This window comes from Hemibagrus wyckioides, linkage group LG21, assembly GCF_019097595.1.
Source record: "Hemibagrus wyckioides isolate EC202008001 linkage group LG21, SWU_Hwy_1.0, whole genome shotgun sequence".
Classification (NCBI taxonomy): Eukaryota; Metazoa; Chordata; class Actinopteri; order Siluriformes; family Bagridae; genus Hemibagrus; species Hemibagrus wyckioides.
In genome coordinates, this window is record NC_080730.1 from 2,485,326 (window position 1) to 2,506,202 (window position 20,877).

At 37.2% G+C, this 20,877-nt stretch overlaps 2 protein-coding genes across 2 annotated transcripts; one reads left to right on the top strand and one right to left on the bottom strand.

The window, feature by feature from the left end:
* Positions 1-262: 262 nt before the first annotated feature.
* ccdc50b (coiled-coil domain containing 50b) lies at positions 263-16,212 on the bottom strand. The gene is made up of 12 exons (XM_058373347.1): positions 15,886-16,212; positions 15,283-15,381; positions 12,587-12,649; positions 12,348-12,471; positions 11,530-11,620; positions 5,256-5,358; positions 5,048-5,136; positions 4,896-4,946; positions 4,166-4,270; positions 2,930-3,030; positions 2,742-2,836; positions 263-2,664 (listed from the first exon to the last, which is right to left on the bottom strand). The coding sequence occupies exons 2-12, from the start codon at positions 15,341-15,343 to the stop codon at positions 2,519-2,521; spliced, it is 1,029 nt and encodes a 342-aa protein (XP_058229330.1). The 5' UTR covers positions 15,344-15,381; positions 15,886-16,212; the 3' UTR covers positions 263-2,518.
* Positions 16,213-18,481: 2,269 nt separating this feature from the next.
* On the top strand, positions 18,482-20,650 carry uts2b (urotensin 2, beta). The gene is made up of 4 exons (XM_058373698.1): positions 18,482-18,913; positions 19,008-19,127; positions 20,229-20,272; positions 20,380-20,650. Exons 1-4 carry the CDS (start codon positions 18,808-18,810, stop codon positions 20,488-20,490), a joined length of 381 nt encoding a protein of 126 aa, XP_058229681.1. The 5' UTR covers positions 18,482-18,807; the 3' UTR covers positions 20,491-20,650.
* The last annotated feature ends 227 nt before the right edge of the window (positions 20,651-20,877 follow it).

Consider the following 20,877-nt stretch of genomic DNA (forward strand, 5'->3'; position numbering starts at 1 on the left):
GTGATCAGAAACACGACGAAGACAAAAGAGCTGAAGATGGCATCAGACACGGGGCTGCGTCCGGTTCGTCATCTAAAAATAATGTTTACTCAGAGCTAAAAGGAAACCACAGCGTTGCAATAGCGAAATTTAACCTGTACTGTAGGTAGGTAGTGTACAGTACAAGTGTGTGAAAAGAATTGAAAAATAAATAGAAATACACTAAGCTATACAGAGATATCAACAATCTCTTATTTACAAAAACAAAAATTGCGCTTATAAATTCAGTACAATTTTTTTATTCTGTTACGAACTACAGGCTTCAAAGTCAAACAAGCTTTTTTATTTTAAAAATAAAAAGTATTTAAAGATATTTCTGATATCAAAAACAGTACAAAACTGTCCCAGATTCATCCAAAATAATCAGAAATATAATATTCTTTCCATCAGTTGTATTCAAACTTTTTCCCCAGAAAGTCTCCACGTCTAATTATTGCCTGTTTTTAACTAGAGAGCAAACTAAAATAGAGAGAGAGAGAGAGAGAAATGCAGTGAACAGTAAAGACACACCGATCAGCCATAACATTACGACCACCTGCCTAATATTGTGCTGGTCCCCCTTTTCCTGCCAAAACAGGAGGTGTGCTATAGTATCTGGCACCAAGATTTTAGCAGCAGATCCTTTAAGTCCTGTAAGAGGGACCTCCATGGGTACTTAAAGGATACTTTTGATAGATACTGACCACTGCAGACCTGGAAAACCCCACAAGAGCTGCAGTTTTGGAGATGCTCTGATCCAGTGGTCTAGCCATCACAATTTGTCCCTTTTGGTCAAACTCACTCAAATCCTTACACTTGTCCATTTTTCCTGCTTCTAACATCAACTTTGAGGACAAAATGTTGACTTGCTGCCTAATATATCCCACCCACTAACAGGTGCCATGATGAGGAGATCATCAGTCTTATTCACTTCACCTCTCACTGCTCACAATGTTATACCTGATCAGTTTGACAGTTTGAAGGCTCGGTACTCGGTCCAATTGTCATATTTTTGGGTTGTGTTTATTTGTGAATCTTCTTAGCAACGGAAATGACACGGAGCTGGTTTTACCTGCAAACACCTGATTATATCAGCGTCTAAAACAAGCTGCTAACCTGTATATCCAGTACAGCTACACTATAAAACAACACAAAAACTTAAACATAAACTCTTGGTAAGTGATAGTGATAGTAAGTGCTCATTTGTGTAAATCTACAGACAGACTCTTAAACCTGGACTCTAATGTAAATCAATCACATATTGACTCCTGACTAAAACTAAGTACCTCCAAGTAACCCCTAAATAGCTTTTTTTAAAGAATAATAATAATAACAACCAGATAAAACTCTCTAGATGCAAGAAGCGATGAAGGAGAATTAATGTAAGCTCGATACACACCAGGAAGAGATCCTGTACTAGCTGCATGCTGTTTCTTTTAAAGGATAAAATAAATCTTTTAATAGTTTAGCATTGTGATAACGTACACGAAATCTCTGAACTAACTCTCTCCATGACGCATGAATAAAAATATTTATTTTATTTAGATTTTACTCGTTCTTTGTTTTTTAATTGTTGCGTTTTTATTATTTGTACCTACTTTAATTTTTAATTAATTAATTCGTTTTTTTCCAGATATAATTCCACACTAAATCACGCTGAGTGATGTTTTAAATCCGTCTTAGGTTATACTTTTCTATGGAAAATATTATTACACTCAGAAAAGAGTCTTTTTATTTATTAACTAATATTTGAATCTATTAGTGATCATTTGTGCATCGACATCACTAAGTATTTTTAACACTGTTATAATAATTATATAAATACTATTTTTTATATTGCTGTCTGATGCTGCTTGACTAAAGATGGAAAGCTTTTTCAGAAGAGTGGAGTCATTTATTTATTTATTAATGGAGATCTGTGTACTGTTAGCCGTTTAGCGTATAATGGCTGTGTTCCAGGCTGTGGTCTCAAAGTTTTGGACTCTAACATACAACGGATTTATTTTATACCCCAGCGCTGTGAATCCTCGACTCTGATTGGTCAGGAGCAGTTAAATCATTTTCTATTACAGCAGCTTTTATTCACACGACTGGACGCTCAACATAAACACAGACTAAAAATGGAAGTGTCCAGTGTCAGTGCAAAGGTCAATCAGGAAAGTGTCCAAAAATTAGATTCATTTTGTATTAACTTTAAAAAAAAGAGAAAAAAAGAGAAGCAGGTAAAAGAAGGAGTGTATTATATTACAGCTGCTATAATGTAAGCGATAACAGAAAGAAAGCGACACAACAGCATGAACTATAACATACAGTAACTGAAATGTACGACGTGGCGTTATTGTATTAGTGTAAATGGCTGTGGTGTAAGAGGAATAAAACTCTGTGCAGTTATAAATGATAATAAACCTCCGGATGGTGACGGTACCTCTGCTTCATCACACCACTCCGTGTGTTTTATCCCTCATCCATCATGTGCACAACTAAAGAAACCCCCGTCCCGTCACTGCTGCTTACAGCTTTCCCGTTTCTCTTTGGGTTTGTGGCGTCCCGGTCTGTCTGCGTGGCGTCTGCACGGCGGGATGGCGGAAGGTTCCGGAAGGTAGTCGTAGAAAACGCTGTGAGGTGTACGAGGAGCCAGGCAGATTCCTGCAGAGACAGAGTTACCGCGTGATCTGGAGTTTTACTAGAACATGGAAAATTATTTTTCCGGAACATTTAATTACCCGAGGATGGGCTGGTGGAGATCCGGCTCTCCCGCTTCCTGCCGGTGAACGTCGGGTCCAGTTCCTCTGCGATGTTGTGGAAGGGGAGCGTGTGTCTGTGAAGAAAAGAGAAACGGTTTTAGAATCATGTGATCTGCTTTAGGATGTATAAACACAGGTGTGTGTGTGTGTGTGTGTGTGAGACTAACAGAGTAGTGCTTGTGGGGATTAGTGAGTGCTGATTGTTCTGTGATTGTTCCTCTTCCACAGGCGAGTGCAGGCCCTCAGAGTTGAGTCTCTCTCTCGAAACCTGGACAATTAATGTACAAAAAAAATCATTAGTGAATTGATAAAAAAAATAATTTGTGAACTGATAAATTTAAAAAAAAAATTATTAGGGAATTGATAAAAAAATCTTTAGTACAATGATAAATTAATTAGTAAAATTGATTAAAAAAAATTCATTAGTAAATTTCAGTAGTAAATTGATAAATTAATAAATATCATTAATAAATAAAAATCATTAGCGTATTGATTAAAAAAAATAATTACTGAATTGATAAAGAAATTATTAGTGAATTCATAAAAATATCATTTGAGGATTATTTAAAAAGAATTCATTAGTAAATTATAAAAAATTTTTTGTAGTAAATTAAAAAAAGAATTATTAGTGAATTACTAAAAAATCATTAGTGTATTGATTTAAAAAATCATTAGTGTATTGATTAAAAAAATAATTACTGAATTGATAAAGAAATTAGTGAATTCATAAAAATATCATTTGAGAATTATTTAAAAAGAATTCATTAGTAAATTGATAAAAAATAGTAGTAAATTAAAAAAAGAATTATTAGTGAATTACGAAAAAATCATTAGTGTATTGATTTAAAAAAATCATTAATGAATTGATTAAAAAATAATAACTGAATTGATAAAGAAATTATTAGTGAATTCATAAAAATATCATTTGAGAATTATTTAAAAAGAATTCATTAGTAAATTGATAAAAAAATTAGTAGTAAATTAAAAAAAGAATTATTAGCGAATTACTAAAAAATCATTAGTGAATGGGTAAAAAATTAATTAGTAAATTGATAAAAAATAAAATTGTGAATTGATAAAAAAAATCAATAGTAAATTGATCAAAAATTAATGTTTGAATTTAGTGAATTGATAATCATTAGTGTACTGACAAAAAAACGTATTATTGAATTGATAAAAATCATTAGTGAATTGATAAAAAAAACCTTTAGAGGAAAAAGTTCATAAAAAAAAATCATAAACATGAAAATCTCCATTTTTCAGTGAGATTGTTAGAGTGACATGAATTGACTTCCTGACAAATTCATAATTTATTTTATTTTCCCATGTGCTTTAAATGTGCAATATTTGTTTCCTTAAAAAAAGGATTTATCACATAATATATTTTAAACATTGATTCCTACTCTTCTGCTTGTGCCTGTTGGATCATGTGACCTCTCCAGAGCGAGCGGGTCATGTGACCTCCTGTTGCTCTTCTTCTCTTGTCTCTGCATGTAGCGAGCGAGTTCCTAAAATAGAGAGTGAAAGAGATCGAGGTCAGGAGTTCACAAAGCTTTCATCACCACATCTGAGACTTTAATATTATTTCATCCACCTTCCTGAATCCTTCTTTTCTTTCATCTATCCACCCATTCTACTTCAATCCATTCATCCAGTTTAACTTAATCCGTCCATCCATTATCTTTCATCCCTCCATCCAGTTCATCATCCAGCTGAACACATCCCAACTCATCTCTTCATGTTTCTACTCATTTATCCTGATTAATGAAATCCATCTGTCCATCAAACCAAACATTTTTATTTCATCCAATTTTCTTATTCAGTTAAATCTAATCTTTTCATCTATCTATCTATCCATTTAGTTCAACTTTCTATTCATCCACCCATTTATTTCACCTTTCCTTCATGTATCCGTTCAACAGAATTAAATTAATTTTCATTCATTTTTTTACACTGTAATCAAGAGTAATCATCGATTTCTATCCATCCATTCTTTTACCTTTCTATCCAAATCCATCCATCTATCCAACTTCCATCCATCATCTGTTCATTCAACCATATTTCCATTCAGCCATTTTTCTTTTATCCCTTTATAAAGGTTTAGTCCATCCATCCATCCATACATCCTCTCACCTCATCTTGGGCCACTTGGACTGTACGGAAGTCCAGGTCAGCTTCAGTACTCTGGAACCGAGAGCGCAACAGAATGTGAACTGAATAATTAAGCCAAAATGCTGTGTGTGTGTGTGTGTGTGTGTGTGTGTGTGTGTAGGGTCATGACCTACCCTCCTGTGAGGCTGTGTGTCCTCCTCCTCCTCCTGCAGTCTACGAGCCAGTTCAGCATCCTGCATCATCTGCTCCCAGAGCCCTAACCCTGAGAGAGAGAGAGTGAGAGAGCGAGAAATGACAAAAAGATGGATAAGGTAAGAGAGAGAGAAAGAGAGAGAGAGAGAGAGAGAGAGAGAGAGAGAGAGATGTATGAAGTGAAGTTACCCTGACTGAGCAGCGAGTCTCCTCTGTCCTCGTGGTAACCAGCCTCGGCTCTCTCCTGTCTACTCTTCGATTCTTCCTCCTCCTGCAGCCGCTTGGCCATCTCCTACAATCACACACACACACAAACACACACACACACACACACACACAGTATGCTGTAACATAATGACCACACTCCAATTTATATTGTTTACTAATAATACACCGTATTTAATCCTCATATTTACTCCTGAACTTTTCCTCACTGAACCTAAACCAGGCTGGGATGATCTATACCATAAAACTAGTTAGTAAAGCACGTTAGTGTGAGTGACATATTCACTCTGAAGCTTTACTTCTGACACTGGAGACTCCTTCCATAAATTATACCATATCAACAATCACACATTGCTCTTTGTTAAATCATGACATATGTATTTACTTTTATTTATTTATTTATTTTTATAAACCTGTGTATTATTAGACTTGTGAAGCGTCTGTCGTGCAAATCCCTGTGAATAAGCGGTTACTATGGAAACAACAATGGAAATCACCAAATTTCAGTGAGATCTTTAGAGAAAATGAAGTGACATGAATTGACTTCCTGATAAAATCAGAATTCTATGAGCAATATTTATTTACTAAAACAGGTTTTAGCTCTAGAAATGTAATTAACACATTTTGGCCAATCAGAATCCAGAATTGAACAGCGCTGTGGTGAAACATCGTGTGTGTATGATGGCCGAATCCCCAGTGAGCGTAGCAGATACGTGTATGAAGTGACATTTGACTGAGTTCTGCAGTGTAATGACTTCAGAAACCGTTTCTGAGTGTAGACTGTAGAGGCCGCAAGAGTGGGCTGAGAAGTTTCCACACACATCACTAACGCAGTGAGCAGAGGAAAGTACAGCTCAGTATAAACCCACAAATGCCCCCACACACACACATACATACACACACACACACACTCCCACTGCATGTGTGCAGGCTGAGCAACACCATATCAGTTGTTGAGGTTTTGATTCTAAAGGTAAAGATAACTGCTGTGTGTGTGTGTGTGTGTGTGTGTCTTTAGTTTCTGTTGCAGTTCTGTGACATCATGGTAGCTCTGTATTACTGTACTTTAATACAGAGATGCCATATTTAGAAACAGTGAAACACTGCTAACTATTTTATTCCACTGCAAACACGGTTCTATAAAATAAAAAAACTCGGCCTAAATGAACACCACGGCACCGGGAGGCACCACCTCTGTGGAAAAAACTGAATTCAATTCAAAAATAAAATGAGAAATCAAGCATAAAGGGGGACACTATTTAAATCTCAAGCCTCCATAGCTGTAGAATATACATTCTAATATATATATATATATATATATATATATATTATCAAGCATAACATTGTGAGCAGTGAGAGGTGAAGTGAATAAGACTGATGATCTCCTCATCATGGCACCTGTTAGTGGGTGGGATATATTAGGCAGCAAGTCAAGGAAGCAGGGAAAATGGGCAACCGTAAGGATTTGAGCGAGTTTGACGAAGGGCCAGATTGTGATGGCTAGACCACTGGATCAGAGCATCTCCAAAACTGCAGCTCTTGTGGGGTGTTCCCGGTCTGCAGTGGTCAGTATCTATCAAAAGTGGTCCAAGGAAGGAACAGTGGTGAACCGGCAACAGGGTCAAGGCTCATTGATGCACATGGGGAGAGAAGGCTGGCCCGTGTGATCCAATCCAACAGACAAGCTACTGTTGGAAGAAGTTAATGCTGGTTCTGATAGAAAGGTGTCAGAATACACAGTGCAGGACGGGTCAGGGCTGTTTTGGCAGAAAAAGGAGGACCAACACTATATTAGGCAGGTGGTCATAATGTTATGCCTGATCAGTGTATATGTTGTGTATATTGCATGTTTTTTTAAAAAACAACGTTACTTTACATGGCTAAAAGTATGTGCACCCCTGACCATTATACTCAACTGTGGTTCTTCCCCAAACTGTTACCATAAAGCTGGAAGCACACAGTTTATATATATATATATATATATATATATATATATATATATATATATATATATATATATATATATATATATATATATTATATATATATACATATATACTGTATATAAAATACAGATTGTACTATTTTTTAAACATAATCCTATATAAAATTTAAAAAAATATTTACTCTTTAGTGGAAACTTTTTTTTAGAATTTTTTTTTATTCCTGAAATATATTTTTATTATTATTATTATTATTATTATGTTTATTATTATTATTTTATTTTTTGCTGACATTACTTACACTACCAGTTAAAAGTTTGGACACACCTTCTAATCCCATGGTCTTTCCTGATGTTTATTTCTCTCTACATTGTAAAACAATGCTGAAGGCGGCTGAAATCCACAATAACGTCCTTTGAACAGTTGATATTGAGATATGTCTGCTACTGATGCTCTGTAAAGCCTTCATAATGCCTCTAATCTGAGGTGCTGTTAATTGGTGATTTCTGAGGCTGGTCACTCTAAATGAACTTCTCCTCTGCAGCAGAGGTCAGTTTTGGTCTTGCTTTACTGGGATGGTCTTCATGTGAGCCAGTTTCATCATGGTGCTTGATGGGTTTTGCAAATGCACTTGACAATACTGTTCTTGCAAGAACTATTCCAGAACACCTGACCTTCATGTCTTAAAAGAACAACTGACTGTTTTTTGTTGTCGTTACATATGGATTACTGAAGTCCATGTGTGTTATTTCATAGTTTTGAAATCTCCAGTATTGTTCTAGAATGTAGAAAATAAATCCCTAAACAAAAAACATTGAATTAAAAGGTGTGTACAAACTTTTGACTGGTAGTGTATATGCCTAGTTGCTTTGGAACGATTTAGAGTTAAACCTGTTTAATTCAAGTGACCTGTCAAATAAAAAAATAACAAAAAAATGACAATATAATAGTAAATGATTTAAATATAACTTAATTATATTAAGTTAAAATGCGAAAAATTAGGTTTATAGAATTTTCTGTTTGATGAAATGCAATAAACACATTTCACCAACAGATGGAAGCACAGTAATATTTGCTGAATTCTATCTTTTGCAGTCAAACTCACCAAGTCGAATGAGAGAGAGAGAGAGTGGACGTTTAGTGGACAATTACTTCTTGAGGAAACATCAGAAAGCTTCTCAGGAGTTCAGAAAGAGGCTGACCAAAAAATATAGATGTTATTATTATTATTATTATTATTATTATTAATAAATATATATTCATAGTAGAGTCCTTTAAATTGGTTATTAAATAGTGAGTTTTATAACAGACAATATAAATATAGTTTCCGTCTGGACGTGAGCCGAATAAAAGGAGAATTTTTTGCAGAGTTTATCATTTTAAAATGGCTGCTAGATCTTACGGAAAGTTCATTTTGCCTCTCGCCAGCAGGGGGCGCCAAAGATCATCTAACAAATGGATATTTGTAATATATAAGGTCAAAAAACCACTGTTTTTGGATTCCTACAAAATAATAACTCACAAATGGTCAGGCTTAGTCATAGTGTTACTGTATATTCAGCTGCGTGCAAAAGTTTGTACACTTCAACTAAAAGCGCTAAAACTAACAAGAAAGTTTTATTTACAAATGAAATACAAGTGATATAAATGAGATAGACATGACTCTCCTCACCTCTAAAGACCTTTTCCAAGCCTTCTGCTGTTTTAAAGTCAGCCTAAACCCTTTCAGTCTTCTTAACCTCTTCTCCAACTTTCCTCAAGGACGATATTATCTTATTCCAGCTCGTATGGCCTCCCGACTGCACCTAACTGACCAGCTCGAGAGTCTGAAGCTGTTTGAATGTAAATAAAACCAAACGTGTTTCACGCATTAAAGAGGAACGTGCAAATACACGGACTGGCGCCGGTTTCACTGGGGTGAGACTATTTGATAATGAGACTGCTGTAAAGTTTACGCTGTAAAAATAAATAAATAAACAAAAGTAATGTGATTAAATGAAAAGCGTGTGATCTCAGTCTCATGGTGGAAATCTTAGAGATATCTACAGCTAAAAATCCTTTAGATACAAACTGTAGGTTACTCTGTACAAACTTTTGCTCTGGACCGTAATGGACTGTATACAGCTTTCTAACTCTCTTTAGTCCTCATCAGCGCCTCAGTGAGATATTTCACGTCGTCTAACAAAGCGTTCACTCTGACATGGTAAAATTCATGTGTATACAGCTAGCAGTTAATTAGAGGGGTTGCAGGGCCTCCTAAAGCCCACCCACGGCCTCCTGATGCCCCCCTGACACACACACACAAAAACACACACTTCATGTGGAATAATAAGCCAGGTGCTTGTGTGGCATGTTTTGGCTCTGTGTTGTGAATGAAGGCTCTGAAGAGGCTTTTTTTTTTTGTTTCTCAGACAGGAGTCGGGTCCACACACACACACACACACACACACACACACAAGGCCTCCCTTTGTCAACAACCGCAGTGACTTATACAGTGCACATCTTGCTTAAATAGTTGACATAGCGATGCAGGACACTTTCTTTAAAACATAAAAGCTTTATTCCGAGAGCTTCGGCTCTTCAAAACCCAAACAATAAGATAAACCGAGGTCGAGCGGAAACCTGTAATTTATTTGCTTTTTTTCTTTTCTGTAAAGCCCGACTCGCCCTGTTGAGACCACTATCAGGAAGGACAATGAGTCCAGCTAGCGTAGCTGATGCATTGATGCGCTGAGCTTGTGTTCTCGGAGTACACATCGTTCCTACACTTTAGGGTGAACACGGCGGATGGGTGTTATTCAGGTAGCGTCCACGACCATCTGGCCAGAATGGACTGAATAAATCAGTACCAGGTGTCTCACAGTCTCACAATAATTCATTCTCACAGTCTTTCAGAGACATCAATGAAGAGATTTCCTCAAGAAAATGCAAATTAGGTTTAATACTGGAAAAAAAAAAAAAAAAACCCTGACTGGCTTGAATGATTCCTGTTTCTTCAGTTCCTCACTCAGTTCCTACATGCAATCAGCTCGCATTTATCGCATGATGTGCAAAAACGTGACTTTACAAAGAAAAATAAAGCTAGGAAGGAAGTTTTTGGTCTATACCAGGCTGGAATCCATGCCCACCAAGTTAATCTACACCAGGCTTGAAGCCACATCCACCAGACTAGTCTATACCAGGCTGGAAGCCATGCCCACCAGGTTAGTCTATACCAGGCTGGAAGCCACGCCCACTAAATTATGTAGCATAATCACGCCCATTTTATTAACAAAAAGAGCTAATCAGGTTCTCAGCTTGTTGTTATAAGCGTTACCTAAACACAGTGTGCCTATCATACACTGTCATACACTAATGCACATGCAGGTACAGTATATGACGCTTCGCTCCGTTGGTTATGGAGAAACGCCACAAAAAGCTGCAGCCTGCAAAAATAAATATAAATATTTGTTTATTATGGACATTTGTTTTATTCTGGTTTATGGCTCTCTCCCCAGGAAAAAACAGAAATAAGGATGGGATCAGCGCCAAGATAGCGTCCGAGTAAACACACTACTAGAAGGTTCTGTTTTTAGAAAGAGGATCTAAAAAACGAGACATGTCATGCTTCTGTATAAATTTTTATGCGTATACATTTGTAGAGATTTTAGCTAACATGTTAGAATGGTGTAAAGCGCTAACCGTTTGAATCTGTAACTCAAGCTCGAGGACAGACATTAAGCAGTATAAAAAAAATAAAACATAAATCTTGTGTTTAGTGAGTTTTAGTGAGGACTGTTACTAGAATCAAAATAAAGACATGAATAACATAATATTGAAAGTTTTTAGCCAAACAACTCCTTTGCAAGCTTCAGCGCTCCACATGTGGCCTCACCAAACCTTCCTGATGATATGGTGCTGAAAACAAAAACCATGTACGTTGCTATGGAGACGGTCACGAGGCCCGGCGATGCCATCTCGAGCTCGTCAACAACAAAACTGGCATTTTTAAAGTTTTTAGTTTTAGAAGAGGCTGAAAGAGCGAAGAAATAAAGGAGCACTTGATGCTATGTGAAGTGTTCTGCAGAGCGAGAGACCCTGAGAGAGACCCTGCCTGTGAAAACAGGAGCCTCATTTCCATCCCGTCCCAGAGCTCAGTAATGAGCTTAAACGTGAGAGAAACGTGCGGATGGCGAGTGATGTGTGAGACTGTACACTCAAAGCCATGATAGAATACACACACACACACTCCTCTTATTTACATGCAGTGTGTAAACTGAACTTACTTAAAGCATGCGTAAAGAAATGAACAGTACCTTGTCCTCTTCCTCCCTCCTCTGAGCTTCTTCGTCGCTTCGCCGCAGCTCTTCCTGAATCATTCTCGCATACTCGCAGTCCTGCTCCTCCCTGCAAACGAGCCGGAAATGCCAGCCGGTTCATTCAAAGCGGAAAAACTTCTAAAACCCTTCAGATAGTCATCAGTAATTTGGAAGATGTTATAGTTAAAGGTGCAATCAGTCATTTTAGCCACACCCCCAAACAGCCAGTTCCATGACTTTAAGATCGTATTATGATCTAGAATTAGTGCTACAGGGGTGTGGTTTTAGAGGACCATTGAAAGGACGAGCTCTTTTAGATTTAGAAAAATACTGACCGCACCTTTAAAAGCATTATCCTTCTATCCAAGGAGAGCTGACTTGACCATGATTGACACGCCAGTGCAGATTTTTCCTTGTCCTGATTGGTTAGACTTCATTGTTTTTTTACTTCATTTGGTATGCTACAGAGGCCAGTGCTTTTCCTCTGAGCAGATATAAAATCACTGACCGCCCCTTTAATCCAAAACAGCACTGAACGTTCTAAACCACATGAATGAAACAGATTTAATTCACTGATTGCACCTTTAATGTGACCGTTAAACAGGTATCAGTTAACTTGCGTGTGAGACGTTAGCGCAGAGAACATGTTTTTCTCACGTGTTTGTTACCTGATGTCCAGGTGTCCTCGAAGCACCTTCTTATGGTTGGTTTGATAACTAGCTAATGTTAGATGGACCATCTGACCTTTTTACGAGGTGTGAAAATGACCATTATTAAGATGCTTCATTTCAAACGTGGGAATATTTGATTCTTACAGCTGCTGGAGCTGTTGTGTGAGCTGGACCTTCTCCTCCTCCTCGTCCTGTAGCCTCCGAGCCAAGCGAACGTCATTCTGCGCCGCCTGGTTCTTCTGCATGTTGGAGCTGTAGAATCGCTCGACTGAGACGCCGCGGTGGTGGTGATGGGGGGGAAAGAAGAACGTGTCAGAACGTCTGGTCTGCTCTTACGCCATTTATTTCGAGGAGGACGAGTGTGATGGAGTGTGTTTACTCACTCTCCTGCTCCTGAAGGCTGTGAGCCAGAGCTCCATCTTCCAGCACAGAGAAACACTGACACACTGCAAGAGAAACAAAGCAGACGCAATGAGCATGTGCAGGGAAGACGGGAAGAAGATAATCTCTCTCTCTCTTTCCCACACACACACACTGTGAAATTTTAGTGTGTGTCATTGTGTATGTGTGTGTCTCATCTTGCAGAGCTGCAGCAGTGGCCAAGTGGGTCAGTAAGACAGGAGTGTGTGTGTGTGTGTGTGTGCCCCAGTCAAATTCCTTACCTAAATAGGCTCCAGTTAAATGGAAGCACCAAGCGATGGAGACTGGTGAGGACTTGTGATAAATACCACTAAACTTAACACACTTAACATCCAAACATGTCAAATATAAACCTCTCTGAAGTTCTGAGCAACCGCTCGTTCACGTAAAAACAAGGCGATGGCCAAGAAGATGGAAAAACAGTCACCCTGTTCTCCAACTGCATGCTCTATGAGCTCAGACGGAAAAGTTGACACTGCCGTCCTGAGGACAGAGGCTCGTTTCAATCGGGGCACTCACACGACCGTAAATACACTGGGATTAAGACCCGGGTCTGGAACGACCACTTCCTGTGTTGGAAAAACTATAAATGAGGACTGGGATTTGCAACAACACACCATTTCAACTCACTAGAAGCTCTGACAAATAAATCGCAGATCTATAGAAAACTAATAATAAAGGGATTTTAAAAACATGGCTTTGATTAACACACCTATTACAGCATACACAAAGTGCTGACTTCCTCTTTAACTCAATTACAAGCAATTTGCCAACAATTACAATGTTTACATTAATTAATTATAAACATTAATCACATTGTACTTTTTGAGAGAGAGACAGACAGACAGACAGACAGACAGATAGATAGATAGATAGATAGACAGACAGATAGACAGACAGATAGACAGACAGACAGACAGACGCTCTGATAAATAAATCACAGGTCTATAAAAGACTAATGATGAAGGGATTTTAAAAACATGGCTTTAACGGTGTTAAGAAATGCTTATTTGTCATTTTTATGTAAGGAGTCTCCAGTGTCAGTGCTTCAGACAGCTTTGCGGTCTCTCTGAGGTTTTTTCTTCACGAGAGAACAGAAAGGCTTTTGAGAGAACTCAACTTAATTATAAAAATGGATAAAAAGTACACTGTGATGGACTAAAAAGTTATAATTGTTGGCAAATTGCTTGTGGTTGAGGAAGTCGACACTTCGCGGTATGCGGTTAGAGGAAAATAAGCAACTTTGTGGAAGTGACAGTAGCTCCATTTTATCACACCTCGCTGTCATTGATTATTTTCCTACGACATCATGACTCACAGCTGATTAATTGCTTGATTAGTGATTTTTTACCACAACCTCTGTCTGACTTTATCTGCCATTTTGTCATGTAATGATTGCATTTTCCTTTTCATGTGTTTAATGTTCTCCTTCCATGTAATTTCATTTCTATGTCATGTGAAAACATTTAGCTGACACTTATTATCTTCAGAAATAAAGGCGTCTTGACCCACTCTGAATGTGATTGAGGCCAAAATCTGGACTTTGGATAAATCTTCACTTCACATGAACAACAGAGCTGTGTTGTGAAAGTCGATTTTAAAGATGCTTTAAATAACAGATGCGGGCAGGGGGTCGCTGTGGGCGGGGCTATCCCAGGTTTTGCTTTTTGACCCGATTTCGTCGACGTGTTTTTGCCAGATGACCTATAACCTGAGGGTGCACAGATGGTAGTGCTTAAAGTAAAACAGAAGAAGGCCAGTGGAATGAGGGAGGAAGGGAATGACGGGGGCAAAGAGAGAGAGGGAGAGAGAGAGAGGCCTCAGTCGTCATGCATGCACTTTTCCTTTAGCACAGTGCTTCTCTTTTCTCTAGCGCTGTCTATATTTGGCACTGAGAGGGAGTGAAGTAGAAGAGATTATATAAATATCTGACTGAGAGGAGGAGGAGGGAGTGCTACTCACACTCACACACACACACACAAGCAGCTTGGTCTACATGTAGGTCTGGTGTTCGGTTTCTCCTTTGTTACTTGTTTTATTTATATACACACACTATACAGTACTGACCCTGAAACTCTACTCTCAGATAAAAAGGTACTAAATGGTACTTTTCTGTTTCTGTACCTTCTGTACCTTTAATAAGCAGCTTTTACTTCAGAGGGTGCATTTAATGCTTTAAAAAGGATTAACATCCGTTTATGTGCCTCAGAAGGTTTTTCAAGGTGGTTTTATATCATTGTTTCCTGGTGAAAGACACATATTAAAGGTACTGTTGAGGTATAAAATGCAATAAATAAATAAATAAATAAATACAATAAAAACTTTTCCCAAGTGGCTGTTAGGATGTTCACCGAGTGTACGCTTGTCCAGGGTAATTAGAGGGAAAGTGCGGACATTCTTAAAGCCTTATCTTACTAAAAAAAAACCCCGTCTCTTCTACACCCCACTCCAGTAAGGATGCAAGGCGTGTCTCTCTCCAACACACACACACACACACACACACACACACACACACACACACGGCTCTTTCCAAAAAAATGTCACTCTGTCTTATTGTATAAAACTGAATTTAATAAACCAGTTTGGTGTTTTGTAATAGATAAATGTCAACATTTTAGACTTTTAATTGAAAAACAGTAATAAATATAGAGACTCTCACCGTCATAGACATGCGGCAGGTGAGATTTATCAATCCCAATCTGTGTCATGGCCGCATTCATGATCAATCACAACTCCATGGTGCACCGCATCAGGAAAACTGGAGAGAAAGAGACAGATAGACAGATAGATAGAAAGACAGACAGACAGATAGATAGACAGACAGATCGAGAGACAGACAGACGGACAGACAGACAGATAACCGGATAGATAGACAGACAGACAGACGGACGGACAAACAGACAGACAGACAGACAGATAGATAACATTTCCACATTATTAAACAAATCTATAATTAAGATCTAACTGCTTTAAACTCTACTCATTAGGCTCTAAACTCTTCATTAAATGTTGTAAATGTACAGGTCACGTGTTAAACCCAGAATAGAGACGTAATAAATAAATAAAAACAGCAAAAAAAAATATATTTCTAGTGAAAATTAATATAATATTAACATTAAACGCACGCATCAGTTATCAGTCATTAAAGTCACGTGCCCTGACAAAGACAAGACAAACGAATTGGTTTTCTCTTCCTAAACAGTGACAGAATTTTAAAATGTTAAATCAAAATGAAAAATAAAAGATTAGAAATAGTTTTCACCTTCTCCTCACGCGTCCTGTGACTCCCAGGTTGTCTTTTACTTCTCAAGTCGTGATTTCTGAGCTCTAAGCTCAAAACCTCTCAGAAAGACAGCGCGCGCGCACAAACACACACACACACACACACACACACACCTGATAAACAAGTAATAATCACACAGCCCTGGTGGAAAAAAAAAGAATTCAGGTAACGCAATGTTATAGCAAAGTTAGGAGTTAGGAGCGTTTGCGGTTTTGTTTCTACAACTTGTTACCAAAAGCAACAGACAAGAGTGTAATCATACACACATACACATGCACGCGCACATACACAGCGCCTCTGCGCAGGCGCGCCACCTGCTGGTCATTAAGGAAATTACACCCAGGTGCGTTGGTAGGTTAAAGGGCGTGTTTGGACAAAAAAATATTGGCACCCTTCATGACAACTTAATCCTTCATGCAAACTTTTTACTAAATAACTAAAAAAATGAAGGTGAATATTGATAAAGTTTGACACTTGAAGGCGTCACTTTTCTTTACCTTTATACACCTGTATATAAAGTCTTTATTAAAAGCAAAAAAGCAAGAAATACACACCAAAGATAGAATGATGCTTAGATCTTCTGCTTTTTCACACCTTGTGATCTTTTAATACAAATAATGTTAATACAATAATACAAACTTCCACACTAATGATGTTTAAGAATATTTAACATCATTATATATCTAAAAATATATTTATAAAGAATATATATATATAATCTATTATATTTATAAATATGTATATAGTCTATTATATTTGTAAATATGTATATAAATATATATTTAAAAAATCCAGATTAATTAAACATTTGCTCTAAAAATAAACACTTTCATACAGACCAATTAGCAGTAATTCTCCTTAAAATATTTATAATTTAAAAATTAACACCATCAATAATATTTAAAATACATTTGAATACAATACCAAGCCAAACAAATCAATTGTTTAAAGCAGCTGATTAGATTTCCTTTAAAAAAAAAAATCTTAAAAATCATTTTAAACTGGTTTCATGACCATGACAGTGAGGTGACATCTGAATCCAGCAGAACAGCTTTAGGATGGAGTGTAACGGGAGATACACAGCATGAACCTGGTCCTGAAAAAAAGAAATCCTCAGGAACCTTGAGATGTGATCATCTCCACATGGAGCATGGAATCTCAAAGGAATATTTCCAACATCTTGTGGAATCCATGCCATGAGGACTCGGAGCTGTTTTCGTAGGAAAGTGAGGCTTTACCCAGTGTTCCTAATAGTTTAATAGCTTAATCCTAATAGTTTAATAGTTCCTAACAGCACCCAGTGCTCAGAGTTTATTTCTTGTATGCTTCAGATAAGATTTGTTAGATCTGTAAGTAAGTAAATAAATAAATAAATAAATAAATAATCTAGTTAAAATAACCATAACAAATAAGTGTTTTAAATGACCCATGCCTCTGTCTCTGAGGCACACATGCACCTTTTACATCATGTGGAAATATTTTAAAACTTAACCTTTGTTGCTTTATTACATGTAAAAGAAAGTCTAAAAAAAGAAGGTCTCACTGCACTGTTGTGAAGCGAATGAATAAGACCGAGACGTGAGCTGGTGTTTATGCCTCAGGTTTGATGCCCTGCTACATGGACAGGACATAAATTCCCGTTTACAGCTCCCGTCTGCGGATATTAAAGCAGCCAAAGGTTGTGAATCACTTAAACCTTTGGTCGGGTCGTATATTCAAAAGTGACACGTGACAGACTCGGTGATGAGACACGGTGTAGTGTACACGGAGTTATTCTGGTTATGGATGACGTTCAGCCTCTAGAGTCTAATGTAGAGGGAAAAAAAGGTTTATAAATCCTTAAAATTATAGAAAGAAGTTTAAAAGATCGTGGAGTGAGTGTCAGAACATCCAGGGTGTGTGTTCATCCAGTATTTCCAGGATAAAGTGACAACTTGTAGATGAATGAAAGAGCAGAATAACTAAAAAAATAAATAAATAAATAAATAAATAAATAAATAAATAAATAGAATTAAGACATTATTTTTGTTTAAACTAGAAATGAGAAAAAAGAAAAAAAAAAAAGCTGCATGGGCAGGATATTGTTAAAACTCTCAGATGTAGATGAAATGTGGAGTTTTACCTTAAAGGGTCATTAATGCACCTCAAATCTTTTTAAAAGGACGAGTAACTGATGAACATATTAAAGACAAAAAATAAATAGTCTGAATTATGTTAAACATCTAGCTAGTCTAGCTATCACTTTTTATCAGACACACAGGGAGACTTCAAGTTTTCACCAGAACACTTCAAGGGTTTAATTTAGGTGTAAATTGTGCCTTATTCACTTACATGATGGACAGAAAAGGCCACAGGTGCAGCTCTCACATAGCTTCTTCGCTCTCGTTAAGAATATGAAACTTCCTCTCGTCGCCGTTACTGACCTTCTGAGGCGTCAGAGCTCGCCGAACGACACGGCTGATCAAGTGCTGCTACCATCACAACCTATAAACCGCCACGGCCTCTTAAGGAAATTAATTAAGTGGGCAATCTGCCGACCCACAACCCCTCCCACTCCTGATGCGCGCAGCACGCACTCACACCTGAGCTCGACGGATTTATGACCGAAGCCGAGCGTCCTGACACGCAGCGGCCCGGTCCTGACGCGTGCAGAGACGCACACGCCCCGTTTTTATTACTCTATTCACTCAGACGCCGCTGGATTTACAGTGTCCACCGGGATCCTGCAGTGACACACGGTGAGATAAAAAAAAAAAAAAAAGAAGAAGAAAAAAAGAGGGACAGGGAGGTGATGTTAGGGATGGACAGGTGATCTGACCACCTCGTGGAGTATATAAGGCCTTGTGTGTTTTAGTGGAGAAAGACACAGAGACACTGTGATTCGATTCATCAGCTGAAGTGATGCTGGGTAAAGCCGTCCTGTCCTGCGCTCTGCTCCTCGCCGCTCTGGAGCCTCTTCTCACACACCCCATCACACAGCTGGCTGGTATGTCCTACACGAGGCCTGGTAAGTCCTACACACACTCACACTCACACACTCATACACACACACTAATGCACATGCATTGTACATAACCTAATAAAGCGACCGGGTTTCTCAGTTTCAGAAGAGGAGCAGGCGATGAGTCCAGACGAGATGTCTTACTCCGAGGCGTTTCTGTCTCAGGGGTCAGCGGGGATCGGCTTCCCGTCCTTCCACACAGGAGACAACAGCAGAGAAGGTGAGCGACTATTCTAACAGTTCTAGCATTAGTTATTCACTTTGTTTACGTTTGCACTCGCTTGCATGTTTACGTGAAATCTATATAGTGCTCAATCTGTGTGACTACATTTATGTAGCAGCAGGAGAAATCATTTTAGAGCTTTTTTAAATGAAATAAGCACAAGACCGAACCACAGGCAGCTATTAAATGTTTTCAGAACATAGCTGAGAAGTTCACATTGAGGATTAATGTGTTAACACCCACAGGGTTTATCTTAAATATTCCTCTAGGGCTTCATCAATCCATTAACAACCCATAAGAAGAAAACCTGAATATATCCATCTCTACCTCCTTTCCATTCATTAATCATACCTAAAAGGAGAAATTGTATTGTATTTTAGCTAATATTTTTACATCTGTTTTGCATTCACTTAACAAAACCCTCTCACATTCATTCCAGGACACAAAAAAGCAAGAAAAAATAATGATTAAATAAATAAATATCAAAATAAAAAATATAAAAAATAATTGAATTAAATTTATTTGTATAGCGCTTTTAAAAATAGTCTCAAAGAAGCTTTATAGACGTATAGAAACAAACATTTTTAAATAAATTTTAAAGTAACTATTATTTCTATAACATTTTATTACAAGTTACTATTTTATCCCTATCCCTAAATTAAAAAAAAACATATAGTAGTGTTTTAACAGGATTAATGATTAAATAAATAATTTTAATAAATCACACTAGCCATCATTCATTGATCCTTGTATAAAAATCACATTCTAATAAATGTATCTCTCTCTCTATATATATAATTATTTGTACTATTTTATATTTAGATATTATTATTATTATTATTACACATTTTTATAAATCCCACCAGCCATCATTCATCGATCCTTGAATAAAAAGCACATCCTAATATATTTTACATTTAATAATTTAATTTTTATTGTCTTAAAAATTAAATATTGTATAGGAAAAAAAATCATGTTCAATTAATATTGTAGTGAGACAGAAAATAATGATATTATTTTTATATATAAATTATGCATATAGAAATACAGTTCTATTTATTTGATCCTAACAGCATCACTAAGAATTTTTTCCAACAGCTCTCAGAGCAGCCGGTTTTGCTCCCAAACAAGTGGTCAAAGAGGTGCGTTCAGTTTATTAAACATGATTTGGTCATGTGACAAATTGTCATATTTTTTTTTTATAAAAATAAATTACCTGATCTGACACTTTTCTGATCTTCTCACACAGGCGCTGATAGAGAAGCCCTGGTTGAACCCATTCAGCAATTTCCTGGGTGGCAGGAAACAATACCGGAAGCGTGGGGGAAACTCTGAGTGCTTCTGGAAATACTGTGTCTAAAAAATAAACACACACACACACACATGCTGCACATGCATGCTTACAGGCTGTCACCCATGCTTTTACAATGACCTAGAAAAGACTTTGTGTATAAGTAGACTGTCAGATGTGACTTGATTTTGTACATCGACCCTTGGCACAGGTGTAAATAGAGTAAATAATGTGTATAACAATATAAATAAATCTATGTTTAAAAAAAAACTCCTTCTGTTCTTTCTTTCTTTCTTTCTAACTTATACATTTTTAAATATATATATATATATATAATGATTTGCAGGACAACGAGACCACGTGTTTGGATTCACCGTCATTTTTTAATTTAGAATTCATTCAAGGTGTCACAAAATTCTTCCCTGAATTCAAGACAAAAATTTCAGAAGGTTTCTT

What these genes read in the sequence shown, in the direction of transcription:
- ccdc50b (XM_058373347.1), bottom strand. Translation starts at nt 15,343, where the DNA reads ATGAATGCGGCCATGACACAGATTGGGATTGATAAATCTCACCTGCCG. An exon ending in CCTGCCGCATGTCTATGACG is followed by an intron (nt 12,650 to 15,282) that starts GTGAGAGTCTCT and finishes TTTCTCTTGCAG; the next exon opens with TGTGTCAGTGTTTCTCTGTG. An exon ending in ACACAACAGCTCCAGCAGCT is followed by an intron (nt 11,621 to 12,347) that starts GTAAGAATCAAA and finishes GCTCGTTTGCAG; the next exon opens with GGAGGAGCAGGACTGCGAGT.
- uts2b (XM_058373698.1), top strand. Translation starts at nt 18,808, where the DNA reads ATGCTGGGTAAAGCCGTCCTGTCCTGCGCTCTGCTCCTCGCCGCTCTG. An exon ending in AGGAGACAACAGCAGAGAAG is followed by an intron (nt 19,128 to 20,228) that starts GTGAGCGACTAT and finishes TTTTTCCAACAG; the next exon opens with CTCTCAGAGCAGCCGGTTTT. An exon ending in CCAAACAAGTGGTCAAAGAG is followed by an intron (nt 20,273 to 20,379) that starts GTGCGTTCAGTT and finishes CTTCTCACACAG; the next exon opens with GCGCTGATAGAGAAGCCCTG.